The sequence below is a fragment of the Chenopodium album genome, chromosome 22, assembly GCF_948465745.1.
Source record: "Chenopodium album chromosome 22, dcCheAlbu1.1, whole genome shotgun sequence".
NCBI lineage: Eukaryota > Viridiplantae > Streptophyta > Magnoliopsida > Caryophyllales > Amaranthaceae > Chenopodium > Chenopodium album.
In genome coordinates, this window is record NC_137855.1 from 5219558 (window position 1) to 5238862 (window position 19305).

Genomic DNA, 19305 nt, shown 5'->3' on the forward strand with positions numbered 1-19305 from the left:
GCACATGATACGAAGAAATTAGAATTGCAACATGATACGAGCAAAGAATTTTGAACCAAATGTTGTTGTACAAACAACTGAAGTCTAATAATATCAGTTTGGGATACTAAGGCCCTCTCCCTCCCTCCCTCACCATTGCCAGTATTAGCTAAATCGTAAAAGTACTTGCCTCACACCTTAATGTGGCAGGAAATCAATCATTGGCCAAATTTCAGCTCCTAATTTCCTTCTCTTATACTTCGTAAAATATTCATTTCAGTTCAGCTCAGTTCAGTTCAGCCGAGTTTCAGTCAACGTGAACAGACCCTAATACGTAAGGAGTCTAATACTATAAAAAAAATGTAAGGGATGAGTTTTGAACTTGATATCTTGAAAATGACTCTCATCAATATAACTAACATAAATATGTGCAACAATTAATAGATAATCTAAATCACGGGGGAGGCCATGGCCCACCCTACCCTTAGCTTCCCTTGGTGTAGTTAGTGAGGCCCATTACTAAACTTCACAATTTTAATGGAAATTTAGATGATTTCTGCTTAAAGGTAGTGCTAAAAACACAAATTATATATTTATATATACAGCCATAAGGGTAGTTATATTTCACCAAAAAAAAAAGTTATAAGATAGTTATTTGCAAAACTTGTATATTATATAAGGTAGTTTAGTCCCAGAAATACCGCAAATTTATGCAAGTATGATGTGATACATTTGATATGGATTTAAATTATACTTCGTATCTAGTTTATTCTTCTTCCGTTCTAATAATATTCCAAAACAAGGATGAAATTACGCATTCCAAATCACATAGTTAAGGAGGGAGTCCCAACAATATCAAGTATATTAATTTTGTATTAATTTTGTAGTAATATAATTCAAAATTGTGCAATATTAAGCATTAAAGTCAAAACTCTTTCCAAAAAAAATCGTAAAAAACTAAAAATCAAAATATTGTGATATTATAACAGGAATAAACATACTTATAGCAGGTTCAGTGATAAATGGTTATTAGATGAACGGTAGAGAATTGAATTTTCTTCAATTGTAATAGGAGACTTCAAAAGTTACAATTTTTTGGATCCTGAAACTTTCTTATTTAGATTTTACTGTCATTATAGATTATACATACCAAAAATCAGAACCATATTGGGAAAAAAATCTAACAGTAGAAGATCGAAAAGCCAATCATTGCGACCAAAACGTATAGGTATAAGGTATAACCAATGGACAAATCAATTGGTAGCAAAATTTCTATAAAAAGCATCCGGTGGCAATGTGGAGTTGCAATGTACAGCTTCCTAACAAAAGAATTACTACAGGAGAAATCCAAGCTTTCTTACTAAATACTTCGTAAATTTCTAATTTACACCACTTTCCAGCTACCCAAAAACACATAAACCACCTTGATGAATCACGTGTATGCATAAACCAGAGTCCTAATGTTGGAAGTGGAAATCCCTAAGCCAAAATTGCCATTTGATACAATGCAACTGAGAGTATTTCGCTGCAGTGCTCCTTGCATCAGTACATCCCCTTGAAAACAGGATTTGTGCGACATATACTTGCCCCATATTCTTCATACTCAGCTTTGGTATGGCAAGCCTACACATAATAATAGAGTTTGCTTATACAGTTATACATTTTGGTGAGTAAAAACAAGTAGACGACCATCTTGAGAGCATGAAATTAACCCAAAAACACTAATGGATAGCAATAGCAACATAGATCAATTTGTGTATGGATCTTTAAATATATACAGTAGGAATCTGGGATATTTCCATAGATAGGAATTTGGGAGGTCAAACCGTCAAAGTCTATGCAGCCTTTACCCTTACCAATATCTAGTACAGTTTAATTTAAGAGGAAGCTATTCTCCAAGCCCCAAGGACAAGCATTTATTTCTTGAAATGGAGTCATGAAGGACAAATAGTGGTAGAGCTACACAAAATTTTTTGTATGTAACATGATAACATTGGCAAATAGCAATAGGGTCTGGCAGTAGCATGATAATTAAGATAAAAGCAACACCAAGTTGAATAGCAACTTTAAATTAAAAGGGAGGCAACATACTCCAAAAAACTCAGGAGTTGAAGTAAGTACGGATCCCCCAAACCATACTGCATATCTCTGGATAGGATGGCTCACTAAGTTGACTTCCACCGGTTGTGACTGCCAACAAATTGAGAGATCAGGCACATAATGCTGAATTTGCTAAGTACTGACATATATTATTGGTTTTCTTACCTTCATTCCTCCGGTAAGCCGTGCCTCAGATGCAAGAACTCGAGCATCAACAATCTTCTTTATATCCCTTTGCAACCTACGGTGGAAGTCCTTGAACATGGTTGAGCCACCAGACAACACTATATTCTGGCACATTCCACATAATTAGTTAGGCCCAAAAGTAAAATTCCAAGCTACAACAGTACAGCCTAATACCCTGGAGCAGAATGACACATAAATATAGCCAAAAAGTGTTTTCTTTGAAGGAATGAATTAAAATCTTAAATACTTCATATCGACCTTTCAACCAGAGCATATAACACTCTACCTTGTACAGTGCTCGTCTGGTGTCAATTGGTGCAGACTGGACACACTTGTCAATCACAGCTGGTAAAGGAGTGGTATAATCACTGTTGTAGATCTCTGGGTTGAAAAAAACCTGTGAACCATACAGCCAATGATAAGCACATCGTAGCTTCAAAAGGCGTGAGGGTAAAAAGGCATACAGGCATATTAGACACAATAATAAACAGAATCTCTGAGGCCATTAATCTTAAAACACATACTTGGATTTATTGTTTGCTTGCAGGACTGATGCTATATATCAAATCCAAAAAATAAAAATTTACAATGTTTCTTATCAATGATACCAGACAATCTTAATTTGTCCACAGGAATTGGGTTTCAACTACAGCCACTGATCCATCTCATATAACACTAAACATTAAATCAGCCTTAAGATTACTACATCAAACCAGATTGCTACCTTATATCAAACTCCCTCTTCCCTAAAATGATTATCACCCGTCAAATAAGAAAATATAAAGGTAAGCAACTAAAAGGTGGCATAATTAAAGGGTATAAGATTTAATAAATTGCAGAAGTCAAGTTTTCTGTTCCAGGATAAGCCGATAACGACCTTGAAGCAACACAATTAGCGCTATATGGCATAATCAGATCTAGTCCTATTTAAATTCAGTCTATTTGAAGAAAAACATTTTCTAGGAAAAATATTTTCCTACCTTTTGCAAACATGATCTTTAATTAGTTTAGTTTGGCAATCAAAGATTCAATGTTCATAAATAGTAGTATCACTTGGAAAAGGTTGAATAGTCAAAATCTTTCATAGTATTAGCATAATTAGTCAAGCAACAAGGAGAGTAAATGCGATTATAATTTCTATAGAGTATACTCTGTTTCAACTTAAGCAAATGAAAACAATACCAGAATTGTTAGACCAAGAATAAATAAACAATACCAGATGAAAAATGAAAACAAGTCCAGGGAAATGCTGTTACAGACTACACATGCATTGCAATGCAACAATAATACAATTATAAGTTCCAACTATAGCAATAGCTGCAAGCCTGCAATAGTAGCAAAAGTAAAGAAAGCGTAACAAAAGATAAAAAGGATTCTGTTATTACTTACTTTCAGTAGTCAATGATGCTTGAGAACGGCATATAATTAATTCTTTATGTGGAGTTTGTGACATTTTTAAACCAGAATGCCTCCATGACTTTGGCCTACTTCCAGCTTGAATAGCGTGTGGGAAGGATGTCAAAGATAAGCTGCTCCTATAGTTAAGCTTCGAGCTCAAAATTTTTGTGTTTGAAATACCTAAGCTACCTGAAATCAGGCAAAAGATAAATTTGTGATTTGATGAGCTTACAATAAGATTGATATCCAACAATTCCAAACACATACTGCCTTCCATAGGATAATGAAAAGACAAGGTTTCGTCTTCGGTGGAAATAAGAGGTGATGGAACAGTAGCAAGACAAAATTGGAAATAAACTATTTATCGAGTTTACAATGCTACCTGATCACAAACATTCTCAAATGGTTACAAATTATGCCTTGTTGCATAGGGGTGGCAATTCGGGTGAACAGGGGAACTTAGTAAATACTAAAGTACATCATCCCCTTCGATATATAAAAGCCATGTTGATCCAACATTTGCCAAAATATACTACGACATACAACACTAAGCCATGTCAATAACCTTCATGTCATCTAATTTTTTCACACAACCAAGAAGATAAAAACTAACATCTATTGGTTAATTTTATTGAAAGATTTCCATACTGACAACTAATGCAAACATCTAACAAACTCGACTAATTGAATCAACTAATAATTTGTGAAATTAATTACCAATGCCAATCTACTAATCGAATTTACAATCCCTACATGAAGAAAAATAACAGAAGACCAACATTTAAGCAACTAAACTACAGAAAGATTTACCATGTTCAGGCATTTCGATTCTGGCTCCGGTTCCAATTCCAATTCCAGAGCAGGATAGAACTTATCAAATTCAATTAAACAATTTTCAGGGAACAATTTTTTTTTTTTTCATTCACTCGGTGTGAATACAATTTCGATGCAAACAATACAACAACAAAAATCATGCAATATACATAAAAATACAACATATCAATATAATAGCGTGTGATTAAATTAAATCTAATTCACCCACTAATCTATTAGCATTATTCGACAGAACCCAAAAAACCACACTTCCTAATCACACATGTGAATTTGTCTAAAAGCAACATGCTCTATTTTCTTCCAATTATAGTCCACTCTCCAAACTTAGTTTACTAAACTTACATCTTGTCCTTATCAGCTTCCTATCCTCCATAATAATTATCGAGACATTTAATTAAATATCAAAATGTTATAGGAAGGTATGTTCTAAAAATGCATTCATGAAATAGTTTAAAAGAAAACATATGCCACTCAGCTCCTACTTAGTTGCTCTCTAAAGAAAAATAAATCAATACACGAGAATGGACTAAACGATCCACTATGCCTATACGTTAAGACTAATCCAGGTGATTACCGAGTATATTTGCAGCATTAAACATCAAATATAAATCTCGGTATGGAAAGAACCACCAGCACCAAGTATGAACTTGGTAGAGGCAAATATTAACACAGTGAGACCTAATAAACTAAATAGTGTCTCGACATAAAACAGCAATTGATGAAATGGTCTACAACACTAATAATAATCAACACTTTCATAAGAAAAAAGGATAAGTCTGCTCAACTTGATACCAACAGCAGCCAAACTTGAGATAAAATAAAGCCATTGATAAAACCCGAAGTAGCCAGATTGTTCCAAAAACAATATAATGAGAGATTCACTACCATGAGTAGTACAAACAAGTACAATGGTATGAAGGAATTATAAAATGTAACAATCTTGATACAAGTGAAAATGAAGAGCTAACCTAAGCATAAAAAATCATGAGTAGTACAACCAAGTACAAGAGTATGAAGGAATTACAAATGTAAGAATCTTGATACAAGTGAAAATGAAGAGTTTACCTAAGCATATATGGCCACTACTGTATATATGAGGATGAATTGGCGCCGGGGATAAAAAGATCACCTATCCCAACAACAATAAAAACAACAAAAAAAATTAAAGAATTTTACATATAATTGAAGAAAAGCAAAATTATTATGAAAATCAAGAAATTGAAAAGAATAGGAAGAGACCTGAGGAGCTTCCATGGGGTAATGCTCAGGAAAATCAACTTGAAGTTGGTATATCTCATTTGCATACAGTGTTCCTGGTGCTCCATTCACCTCAATTATCCACCTTTTTTTCATAATCCAATCAAATTTAGGGAAAATAAATGAATACCCAAACCCCAAAATCATAAAAGGAATAATACCCAGAATTTAAATATTGATCATTGGATCATCAAAACCCTAGGAAAAAAAATTGAAAAAAAGTATTACCTTTGAAGATTATCAGTGACTGTGTGCTTGAAACCAGTAGGAGGATTGAGCTGCCACTCAGCGAGTTCCTTTTGCAGTCTATTGCTTGCTATTTTGCTAAGTGTCTTTTAAAACATCGAAAAAAAAATTTAGTTTCTGACCCAGATTAATAATCCAACATAAATTAAAATTTGAAGAAATTGAAATTGGTAATCAAACATATTTTTTTTACACCAGATCAACAATTCTGCTACAAATCAGACAATAATGCTACTAACAATATAAAAAATCAACCCAAAAAAACGATAAATCACTCAAATTCAACCTAAATAAAACCACCACACAATCGAAATTCAAACCAAAAAACGAAAATAAATAGAACAAATAAACCCTTAAAAATCCGAAAAACATCGAACACATAAACCCAAAAAATCGAAAACAAATCCATCAAATAAACCCCATTAAAAACGAAAAGATTTCGCACAAATACACCCACAAAGATTCAACCCCAAAAATTTGAAAACAACAGGAACATTTATGAAAAAAATCCACGGCAATCGAACAAGTAAAGGCCAAAAATCTGAAACAAAATCGAGAAAGAGAAACATGATCGAACCTGATGAATGTGACGATCGGAAAACCGTCTGAGAAGAATCGAAGCACCATCGTCGAAAGGGATGATCGTTGGTCTTGAGTTGCTGAAGTTTCTCTCTGTAGGTTTCTCTCCCTGTTTCTCTCTCTAGGTTTCTCTTTCCTTATTTTCCATTAAGAATTCTGAGCTTTTTTTTTTTTTTTGAGATGAGGAGGAAAGAGAAGGAAGTCTGTGGGGAAGAAGGTGTAGAAGTCGGTGAGAGAGTAAGGGGCAAGTAAAAGGGCAAAATTGGCAATGCATTAATTTTAGGGGCAAGGCTGTAATAGCACCACAAAGTACTATTCATCAGCTACAGTAAATTCTTTTGCATGTTTTATAATGGTTATAGATTATAGATTTGCCCTCACAAACGACCCAATGTAACAAAATCTCGCCCGAAGTTTAAATCTGATTGTGTAATTTTCATCGGATATTTAGATAATACTCCGTATCATTAATATTGGGAAAAAAAATCGTAAGAATTGAGGTTTGATTAGATCATTCTCTTTACTTTAGATAAACAAACAAACCTATTGACATAGATAGCACATTGCTAGCATGCTCTATTCTTAAGACTTTCATTTAATATTATTTTAGCTTAGCATGGTATGTACATAATTAGATTAATTTCAGTCAAAATAATGAGAATAAAGCTATAAAAATTAAACTAGAGCGATAAGTATTTTTCTTTATTTTCTTTTGTCATTCTTGATTTAATTGTGCACATTTTTTTACTATTGATATAGCTTATTATGTATTATGGAGTAAAAAATAGAATCTTCCTAACAAGCATCTCTAGGGCATTAGATAGCTAATTAATAAACTTCGTATTAAGTTTAGAATTTATGTCAAAATCTTGGTCGATCGGTGTAATTCATGTTTATATTCCCTATCCCTACCTATAAAAAAGTTTAACAAAACTCTTATAAATAATACATGGATATTGATATCCCTAAAAATGTTTAATTACATACGAAATATTTCTATAGGAAAAATGTCACTTACCTAACCAAAATGAACAAAAGAAAGGGACTAAGTCCTATTCACTTCACCTTAAAAAAAATATTAAGTAAAAATAATTTCAATTTAGTAAAAATAAATTCAATTCAGTAAAATTCGGTTTTCTTAAAGAAGAATTATAATAGTAAGTCAGTAAAAATAATTTCAGTTCAGCAAAAACAATTTCAGTTCAATAAAATTAATTTAAGTTTAGTAAAAATAAATTTAAGTTCAGCAAATATAATTTTATTTCCATAAAAATAATTTCAGTTCAGCAAAAATATGGTGAAGTGAACGGAGTCGGTACGCCACTCCTCCGTAGAGCTTTAGACCCCAAAAGTGCAATTAAGTGAATTAACACATGATATTAGTGCAAGTAGCCCGTTAACGTGGAAGCCAGTGAGCCAGGAAACACCCAAATCTCACTCTATTCAAGTAACCATCTTTCAATCTCTCTCTCTCTTTGGAATAGATAAGCAAACAATCGAGTAAGAGATATTGATAATCCTCCTCAATGTCGCAGCTTGCTTTGTCATCTACATCAACGCTTCCCCATTTTAACAGTAAGTTTCCCTCATCCATATTTCTTCCTCTTTCCCCATTTTCAGTACTCCATTTTACTTTAATTTTGCTAATTATTAGGCCTTAAACCCCAGAATTAAGAATGTATTGTCTACTTGTTTCAATTTGATACCTGTTTTTTAGGATTCTTTTATAAGTGGGGTTTATGTATTTTGATTTAATTGGGAGTTTTGAACGGTCTTCTTGGACACCCTTTTAGCATATTTTGCGATTTATTTGTAGTTTTCACTATATTGTTGACAATTGAAGTATTATTGGAAGATGGGTGAATGTGGAAATTACAAATTAAATGTTGTTGTAGAAGAATTATTGAGTGTTTCTTTTGCGGGATTTTGAAATTTGAATTTGTGGTGTTACAAGCAATGTTGTCATCTTAATGAATCAAATTGTCATTTATGTGGGCAATTTGGAGTGATGGTTTATGTTTAATTAATGGGGGGCAAGTTTCGCTGATTTTGATCGGATTGCATTAATCTATATGATATGCAGCATTGATGCCTTGGTTATTGCTGAAGGGTGTGAAGGAAGTATGTAATGTTGAAGTTGTTGCTGGATATAGGCTATTGTTGGTGTTAGAAAGAGAATTGAATTCACAATGCAATAAGAGTTGAGGTGAAAAGAGAGGAGATGGGGTGGGCAAGATTGAGATATTAATGCCGAAATGAATTCACAAGCTTCAGTGCTTATCTTACAAGATTTAAGTTTTAGGATACCTGTTTGATTTGATTAGGATGAAGATTAGTTGTTTATTGTTCACACTTGCTATCAACACATTTCCTTCTTCATGGATATGATGTCCTTCGGGGTTTTGTTTATTTGTACTCTCTAGTACTTGCACTCGTGGCTTTTCTATACGTTGCCTAACAGAGGGGTGGTGTGATCATGGGGAGAAAACCTGGGATAAAAAGTTCAGTACCAATGTTGTGCTGCTCTTTAGAACGGGCTGAAGTTAGATTGTTTTGTTAATTGGTTGATCCCATGCTGTCAAAGTTTTGGTTTTGAGAGATCTCAAAAGGACCTTGGAGGTTTGACCTTAGTGCACAATTATGCATGTTTACCTTATATTCCTATTCTGTGGAGAATATTTTGTCCATTTCATTTATTTTTCTTTCTGTTAAATTTTGTTTTTTTACTATTACAGGAACTGTAAAGAGACTAAATAAAGTATTTCCCATATTTACGGGGCGATATGCAATCAAATCTTCACTATATGGGAAGTTTCAAAGGAAAGGATTCTCTATCGTTGCTTCAGCTAATACAGGGATTAATGGGGGTGTTGCTGAAGTATCTGAAAAGGAGCAGGATATAAAGCATTATATATGGCCAGACAAAAAGGTTTCAATTTATTTAATCCATGCAATGAACATCCATTTTATCCAAGAGTCACATCTTATTGTGCCTGACTTATTGTCGTCCATGTTGATATTGCTTTCAGTGATTTGGATATGGGGATTTGGTAGATTGAAACAGTTAGCGGTCACTACAACTGAAGTTTGCCTGAGTGGCCTGACATTATGTAATATTGTTATTTGTTGCTTTAATAATCATGATTGAGCCTTTCATTCTGTTGCATGAAGGGCCAATAATTGGTTTCATTACCATTACCTTTCACAGAGTGTATGGGTGGGGACCCTGCTTGGTTGGTCGTCCTTGAAAATAATGATATCATGTTTGATGCATAATGGTTTACCAAACCATTGCGGCATTGCTTAAGTAGTAGTTCTCACTTCTCCGTATTAATTGACAGGCATTTACTTCTCGAAAATGTTACTCTATTGGCAGTGTTAGAAGATAGATCTTTTATCATTCTTAGCATTGTAACTGGATTAATAAATAAGATCCACCTGTTGTTTATGTTTATGAAAACATGCGTTAACCTGGAGCACTTCCCTATGCTTCGCGTAGTCCATATGCTTTGTAGATCATCTGTTTCAGTTTTTTTAGATGTTTTATTCATTCTTAATCTCTTTTGTCATTAATTTATCTATTGATGTATCTAGCAAGTGCTAGCTGCTTGTGTTGTTTTTCGTATCTGGTATGTCTAGTTTGTGTGTTGTGTGAGTGCACCTTAGGATTCATTTCTTTCTGTATATAGCATTTCAAATTTTAGTAGAACCCATGTGTGATCCCCTTTTCCCTTTTTTCTTTGGTTTGAACAGAGGCCTAGGGTATGCATAGTAGGCGGTGGATTTGGGGGCTTATATACAGCTTTAAGACTGGAGTCTCTTATTTGGCCTGATGGCAAGAAACCTCAAGTAAGCTATCTTTGGTTTCATCTTGCATTTATTTATTTATTTATTTATTCTGGCTGCTTATTGTAGGATGTTATGTTAAATTGCTGCAGCCTGCACACAACTATTTTTTAACAGACTTTTTTTGTTCCATTAATTTGTCATGTTTCCTATGATTGGGATATGTTTCGAACTGACTATGTGAAATATTTGTCATCACCATTGGTGTGAAGTCGGATATCAGTCATATCACAATGTTAACCGAAAATATATTCCCTTTGTCATGTATTTAAGCTACCACTTTTGCACAAAGATTAGGTAGTGTGACAAAGTAGAGGGGAAAAGGTGGGTGGGTAGATGGGTGTGGAGACTGTGGACCCTCACTTTAGAGAAAAGGTTGTGATTACTGAAACTAGATGTAACCCACCTTAAAAGACCTTAGCTTGATTTGGTATCCGGGGAGTATATTTTTCTGTTAAGTAAGGTGCTATATTTTTCAATATCCATTACCATAGGGGTGTAATTTGTATTTTTTTGTTTGCCTTAGACAGTAATGAGCAGATCTGAAGCCACTGAGTCCAGTCCTTTTAATTTGCAATTTATTGATAGAAAAGGGTGGGAAATTTGATTGTTAAATTTGCTATGATTTGTAAGTGAAATGTTGAAGGTGGTCATCACTAAATTATGATGACCTGAGCTGTGAATTGAGCAATTCTTATTTATCTCTAATATCACATATGCTACTCTAATACTGTTCGATTCTTTCATGTGGGACCAGGTAACTCTCATTGATCAGTCTGATCGTTTTGTTTTCAAGCCAATGCTTTATGAACTTTTATCTGGAGGTATGTTTTACTTCTCGAGAACTTATCTTGTGAACGTTTTCCTAAATATTCATCCTTACACTATCAACTCCTTGTTAGTTTATATTGTAAACCTTTAAAGGGATTTAATTGCAGAAGTGGATGAATGGGAAATAGCTCCTCGATTTTCAGAATTACTGGCAAATACTGAGGTTCAATTTATACAGGACAGAGTGAAACTCCTCCATACCAATGATATGCCCACAAGCGGTGGTCAAAGGAACCCTTGTGCTGGAAGTGTGCAACTTGAAAGTGATCTTTGTATAGAATATGACTGGTATTAGTTTTGTCTTTGGTAATCTCTTCAGTCTTCAGTGTGTTCTGCATTTGTATCTTGCATGCTTGCTTTTGGTATCTAGTACTGCAGTAAGAGACTTATTTTATGTATGGTACATCTATGGGGTTTTCTCTATGCTATTGAGCTATGTGGATTTGCCCTGGATCTCTTATAAGTTATAACTTAAAGTATTATGTTTCATGATATTATGTTTCACTTTCGAAATCAATTGTTAATTTGTTACCAATTATTGTCTTTCCATATGTGTCTTACATCAAGGAGTTGCTATTTTTCTTGGCAATATTTCTTGTAAGATGGGGCATAATGATGTTAAGCTGTGATTGCATGTGGTTGCTTAAATCTAGTTGCTATTGCTCAGGCTGATTACTTGTTTGTTTGCTTGGACAGCCAGGTTGGTTCTTGCTTTGGGGGCTGAACCAAAGCTCGACATGGTACCAGGGGCTGTAGAATATGCTCTGCCATTTTCCACTTTTGAGGATGCATGTGTAAGTATTTGAGGTATTAAATTGATTGCTTTATTTGTTATGTGTTTGTACTTACCTTGATGCTGGCGTGGGGCATTACCCATATATATTTGACTCTTTCAGTATATGACTACTTACAGAGGATTGGGTTGACTGTAAGGAAAGCAAAACACAAAATTCCAGTTACTATTGACACTTTAATTCTAGTTGAAATTTACAATGGAGAGAAAAATAATTATAAATTGCTCTGTGGATTCTCTTGTTACATCAGATACTGTAATTGAACAAGAAACTACCTATCATTGGAATGATGGAATCTAGAGCAGCGTGATGATGGTGGTAATACATGTAGAGTAAAGCCTTAAACCCTGAAGTATAAAAATAATTAATGGATGCCTGCAATCTAAAATGAAGTATACGTATAGCAACTTTACCTCTCTGTTTGTAAATTGTAAGGGAACTGTGTTATGTAGCAGAAATTCTTAAAGAGGTGAGATTTTTTTTCCCTTTATGGACTATGGAGTTGCTTTTCCCTCCTATTCTATTTGTCATAGAGCTTACATAGAGCAAGTTTTCACAACTTAAATTATCAACTTAGATTTAAAGTACATACTTGCTGGAGAGAATGCAATAGAGAACGTGAGATTCGATCGTGTTATCATTGGGTTGGTGTTTGGTGTGAGGATGAAAACAAAGTTTGTACTTCTCAGCCAAAGAGTTGAGGCAGTCAATTCATGGCCCAACCGCCCGAGATAGTATAAAACTGTAGGATAAACAACTTAGCTATTCTTTGTACCCTTGTATATTATTTGGCATGTATATCTGTTTACCATTTGGTCTTTTAAGATATATTTACTATCTGACCTGATGATATTTGATGTTGACCATCATTCATTTTTACAGAAAGTTAACGATAAATTGAAAGCTTTGGAGCGAAAGTATTTTGGTGAGGGATCCCCAATCCGGGTGGTAGTTGTTGGGTGTGGTTACTCTGGAGTGGAATTAGCTGCAACAGTATCCGAAAGACTGAAGGATAAAGGAATTGTGCAAGCAATTAATGTAAATAACACAATCTGTCCATCTGCCCCACCTGGTAACAGGGAAGCTGCCTTAAAAGTAATCTGTCTATCATAAACTTCATATGCTTTATTGCTATACAATCTATTCCTCCTCCCCTCCCCTTTTATTGCTTGTGTTTAAGTGAGGTGTTCAGATGCTATTTTATATTATTTTGTCGGCCTTTCTATGTTTGATAGAATACTTTCTATTATGCAAATCGTGATTTATTTTGTGACATCTATAGGTGCTCTCGGACAGAAATGTTCAGCTCTTTTTAGGGTATTTTGTTAATGCTGTAAAAAGAGCTGCTGATGTTGAGGTACTGAACCAGTTGACTGACGAGGGAAATAATGGCATGCAGCAAGATTCTAAAGAACTTGTTGTGGAAATTCAACCTGCTGAAAGGGGCCTGCAAGGGCAAAACCTGGAAGCAGATTTAGTTCTGTGGACTGTTGGCAATAAGCCTCGCCTTCCTCAGTTGGAGCCCTCTGATAAGCCCCACATGCTTCCTCTTAATCGCATAGGACAAGCAGAAACTGATGAAACTCTTCGGGTAAAGGGTAATCCACGTATATTCGCATTAGGTGACTCCTCTGCTTTGAGAGACTCCAGTGGAAAGCCTCTTCCTCCTACTGCACAGGTGTAATAGCCTGCGAATTTTTTATTTATTTATTTATTTATTTCTTATAAACTTTTGCTGCATCAGTATCTGTTTTGGCCACAATAATCTTTCTTCCATCTTTAATAGTGGCATTTTCCTTGATGTCATATCTTTCAGGTAGCTTTCCAGCAAGCAGATTTTACAGGCTGGAATATATGGGCTGCAATCAATGATCGTCCTCTTCTACCTTTCAGGTCAATTCTTCGATTCTATTTTGTTTATTGTATGCTTGTATGATTGAGTAATTTGGATTGGCCATTGGGACCAGGCCTCAGCTTATTCAAAGAACATTTCCTGCCAAAATATGTTACTTCCTTGGTCCCCAAATCTAATTCCCATTTGCCTTTTGCACAAGTTTTTAGGAAGGTGAATAGAGTAGTAAGTTAGTGGGGTTGATTAATTAAATGTGAATAAAAAAGGAAGATGTTGGGGTTTGGTTGATTAAAAGTGAATAAATCAATAAATAGATTAAGGTATTTAGGAACAGAGGGAGTCGTCTCCTTTAAAATAACTAACTGTAACTGTTAGTTGCCAAATTGAATGGTGCAGCTGAAAAGAGATGAAGTACTTGTCACCTCTATAATTTAGTTCTCTTGCTATTAAAACTCTGATACTACCTATTTGAGGTGAAACAAAGAGCCTGAGTAAGGAGTTACATATCCGTTATGTACATTTCATAGGAGGTTTAAATTATATGCCTTCAATCATGAGGCTGAGCTGCCACTTGCATGTCATCCTTCACAATTTAATTAGACTTAATGTACTCATTTTAAGCTTCTTGTAATTTCTGTTCAGTACTCCCAGGAATTTTCTGCTATGATGGCTGAAGATCTAGCTTAATCTTCTGATATTTAAATATATTTTGGCAACTTAAATTTAGGACCGATTGTAGTCGAAATCCCAACCTTCTGGTTCATTATAATGCTCACCAGGCCACAGCTGTGCATAACAGGATCACTTAAAGGCATTTTTTCTCTGGCCATAGACCCATTAGTGGGAAGATTTTTTTCCTCCAGGTCTATCGATTTGTTCCCCTCCCCCCAAACTAACTCTAAATGCTTTTCTAGTGTGTTGTGCATAGTACGAACAATATTGATGATGTGAATCATGTTGATTTGTACTCTTCGGTGTTGCAGGTTTCAGAACTTGGGAGAGATGATGACTCTAGGGAGATATGATGCTGCTGTTACTCCAAGTTTCATTGATGGACTAACCTTGGAAGGACCTGTTGGCCATGCAGGTAAAACTCTACTTCTTCGGCCCTTTCAAAATACCTATCCTCTTCTATTTGGTCAAACCGTCAAAGCATGATTCTTTTGTTATCTTGCTGCAGCGAGAAAACTGGCGTACCTCATCAGGTTACCAACTGATCAGCACAAGATTAAAGTTGGATTAAGCTGGTTCACGAAGGAGGCTATTGATTCCGTGGCAACTCTGCAAACTACCTTAACCAAAGTCCTTTCAGGCTCATCATAGTATTCTGCAAGTCTTGTACTATTAAAAGTTTTCCACAGGTGAGATAACTAGTCAGATTTTAACATGTACAAGAGTAAACTATGTATTGCACTTGCTGCAACTTACTATGTTTCATTTTTTTAACAACAATAATGTCCTTTGTAGGGCACTACATTACTCGTACAAGCTTACAAGCATCTCTGCTCTCCAGTCTATTTCCACAATCCGTCTTTTGTGAATCTCGAGTCCAGAATGAGAGAATAAAGGTAAGTTGGAAACAGAGTTGAGTGTTGCTTTTGTTTAAACTAAGATTGTATCCTTAATATTTATTGCAAATTACCCGTATATGCTGTATGAATGCCATCATCAATTCAGAAAAAATGAATTTACCTTGAGGATTTAAATAAACACAATACCCTCGACATTAAAAGTTGTAGAGTTGCCTCGTAGTCTCATTACATACATTATTGTAACTGTCACTCGCGTTAGATTTACATAAATTTTATAAAGGACTAAATATTGCTTCAATTTATGATAATGACATGATTTGTTCAATATGATCATTTTCCAAATAGAATTTTTTAATCCCAATTGATTGGAGAATATATAAGACTCTGTAGTACTGTATATATTTTTTGACTGCAAAACCCATTCCAAAACTTTGGTTAATTTTTTTTAGCATCCTTCAAAAAATTAAGTATAGTTGGTACTCGGGCAGTAGCAGTAAGGAGTTATACAGATTTCAATACAATGATATTCCAAAAGATTAATGTTCTGCTGAAGGAACGTTTGATTATAATCAATTAATCAGAATTCACAATGTTACTAGAAGGTTCTTAATTTTATATTTTGATAGATAATAGTATTCTAATGTCTTTAATAATACTGTGTCTTTTAAGGGATAAAAATTCTCGTTTTTTACTAAAATCGAACTATCATACCTTTTTCATATTGAAATCTGGCTTATTATTTTGTAAACACATGTAATATCAGAGTTAGATATTGAATCAAATACCAATTACCAAACTTTAAAATTTATCTTAAATTATAGCATAATAGTATCAATTGTCTTTAGTTCTTTAAAAATAAATCTTTCAAGCTAAATCTTAAACTTTTAGGGATAAAAATTCTGGTTTTGTATTTGATTTAACTATCATACGTTTTCAATATTAAATCTTGCTTATATGTTTTTAAACACATGTAATATCAGAGTAAGATATTGAATCAAAGAGCAATTACCAAACTTTAAAATTTATCTTAAATTGTAGCATAATAATATCAAAGTATCAATAGCAAGAGTCCCAATTTTATACAAACACTTCTTAAAAATCTATAAATACCCCTTTACCTCAGGCTCCAAAATACCCAAATCAACCATCAAACTCTTTTGTTTTATATTATATTGAGTAAACAAAACAAATACCCTGCAAAAACAATGAAGACAATTATATTCATCGCTTTACTAGCTCTTTTCGTAGGAGGAACCTTTGCCCAAGAAGTGCAACCAGAGGTGTTCTTACACCCGCACGGGCCGCGCCTACTCCCACATCCTCACCCACACCCTCACCCTCACCTTAAGCCACCTCACCATCGCCCCTTGTTCCCTGGGTGGAAAAGGTCATTGCCACCATTGGCTGATTTACCACCATTGCCTCCATTGCCTGCTGGCATTGATTGCAAGAAAGAAGTAGGAAATTATCTTATTAATCATCCTCAAGGTTCATTGAGTGATGAATGTTGTTCGTTACTCGAAAACGACCCAAATCCCATAATCAAGAGTATTTACAACCAAGCATGCTCCGCTGGTGCTGCACCTGCTCCTAGTGCCCAAGAAGTGCAACCAGAGATGTTATTACACCCGCACGGGCCGCACCTACTCCCACATCCACACCCACACCCACACCCTCACCCTTACCTTAAGCCACCTCACCATCTCCCCTTGTTCCCTGGATGGAAGAGGGCATTGCCACCGTTGGCGGATTTGCCACCATTGCCTGCTGGAATTGATTGCAAGAATGAAGTAGGAAATTATCTTATTAATCATCCTCAAGGTTCATTGAGTGATGAATGTTGTTCATTACTCGAAAACGACCCAAATCCCCTAATCCAGAGCATCTACAATCAAGCATGTTCCAGTGGTGCCGCACCCACTCCTAGTGCCCAAGAAGTGCAACCAGAGATGTTCTTACACCCGCACGGGCCACGCCTACTCCCACATCCTCACCCACATCCACACCTTCACCCACATCCTCACTTTATGCCACCTCTCCACCGCCCCATCTTCCCTGGATGGAAGAGGGCATTGCCACCATTAGCTGATTTGCCACCATTGCCACCATTGCCTCCATTGCCTGCTGGAATTGATTGCAAGAATGAAGTAGGAAATTATCTTATTAATCATCCTCAAGGTTCATTGAGTGATGAATGTTGTTCGTTACTCGAAAACGACCCAAATCCCTTGATCAAGAGTATTTACAACCAAGCATGCTCCATTGGTGCCGCACCCACTCCTAGTGCCTAAGAATTTTTTTAAGTACTTAATATGTTACGTTAGTTTTATCATTCTTTTTTATAATGGAATAAATGTGGTAATCACATATTTATGTACTGGTTAGCAGTACAGTTTAATTTTCATATATCATTAATAAAGTTTATTTTTATAATATTTTTTTTTTCAGCCACTTATGTATTACGGAATACTATTTACTACGTGTCTACGTTTGCTTTTTTTTTTTTTTTGGCCTTGTGATACAATCTTTTACTCGATAATTTTTTGTTACAACTTATGCTCGTGTGTGGTTATAGAACATACTTCCTTTAAGTGCTATAACATATTCAAGTTAGTTAAAAAAATGCTCTATGATTTTGGCCTAAAATTGTCACCTAAAATCACAAGCGGAATATTTTGTAACCAATACTCAGACCATAGATTAATCTAATTACCAAAAAAAAAATATCGATCAATTGTTGTACAAATTACTCCGTACTTTCTATCTCAACCAACAAATTTTACTCTGTACAATTTACTGCAATCATTTGCACCAAAAAAAAAAAAAAAAAAAAAAAAAGAAAGAAATATTAAAATCTTTATTATTTGACACACAAGAATTCAAACTCGGACCCTCAAGGCTTGATGAATTCAGGGCAAAAATCTGTAAATATTATCATAAAAATAATTGAGATGTTTCTGACAAGATCAACATAATTATGGTGTTAATTATTTATAAACGATGTACAAGAGTTAAAGTGAAGTGGATAAATAATATTATAAATTAGCAGTCAAGAGTATATAAATACTCTTGCTAACTTTTTTTTTTTTTTTTTCTTTTGTATAAAATACTTGCTTGCTTACTTATTTTTCTCAATATAATTTTTTTAACGGGAATATTGAACTTTTTTTTTTTTTTTTTTACTCTTGACTATTATCTAGGATTGCACAATTACTAAATGAGAAGTCAAGATATTACTTTGATATGTACGTAGTATGATCAATTTTTTTGATTTTTTTAATAAAAATGGATAACAACAATACTTTTTTTTTTTTTTAAGGGTTCCAAATCTTTATGTTTTGTTGAAGGAACGTTTGATAATAATCAGAATTCTATATACACAATAAGATCTCTGGTCTTTTATCATAAAAAAGAATATTCTTGTGTATTTATACTATTATTATTATTTTTATTATTATTATTATTATTATTGTTATTATTACTATTATTATTATTGTTATTATTATTATTATTATTATTATATCTCTAAAGCTAATAACTTAATTAAGGGTAATATTTTATAAGGGATAGAAATTCTAGTTTGGAACATAAAATAACGAACAACTATAATCTAGATATTACCATCATCCCTTCAAAAAAAAAAAAGATATTACCATCATATAGTTCTAATAAAACTCTATTAAATTTTAAAAAAAAAAAATCAAAATAATTACATAATAAAACTTATATTTTTTTTTGAAGAGATAATAAAAATTATAGTCTTATAATTAAAAGATTGTATATATAGTAATATTAGAGTCAGAGTTTGAATCAAATATCGACTCTTAAAATTTATCTCATAATACTATTGCGCGCCTAATAATATCAATTC

At 34.1% G+C, this 19305-nt stretch overlaps 2 protein-coding genes across 2 annotated transcripts; one reads left to right on the top strand and one right to left on the bottom strand.

The window, feature by feature from the left end:
* Positions 1-1228: 1228 nt before the first annotated feature.
* On the bottom strand, positions 1229-5850 carry LOC145606277 (actin-related protein 3-like). Its single transcript, XM_081662303.1, has 5 exons — positions 5737-5850; positions 2552-2662; positions 2245-2370; positions 2071-2169; positions 1229-1602 (listed from the first exon to the last, which is right to left on the bottom strand). Exons 1-5 carry the CDS (start codon positions 5848-5850, stop codon positions 1522-1524), a joined length of 531 nt encoding a protein of 176 aa, XP_081518429.1. The 3' UTR covers positions 1229-1521.
* A 2146-nt stretch (positions 5851-7996) lies between these two features.
* Positions 7997-15634, top strand: LOC145604826 (alternative NAD(P)H-ubiquinone oxidoreductase C1, chloroplastic/mitochondrial-like). The gene is made up of 12 exons (XM_081660794.1): positions 7997-8154; positions 9315-9508; positions 10333-10428; positions 11183-11249; positions 11364-11544; positions 11957-12050; positions 12933-13145; positions 13333-13728; positions 13867-13943; positions 14886-14989; positions 15083-15263; positions 15370-15634. Exons 1-11 carry the CDS (start codon positions 8106-8108, stop codon positions 15223-15225), a joined length of 1614 nt encoding a protein of 537 aa, XP_081516920.1. The 5' UTR covers positions 7997-8105; the 3' UTR covers positions 15226-15263; positions 15370-15634.
* Positions 15635-19305: the final 3671 nt, after the last annotated feature.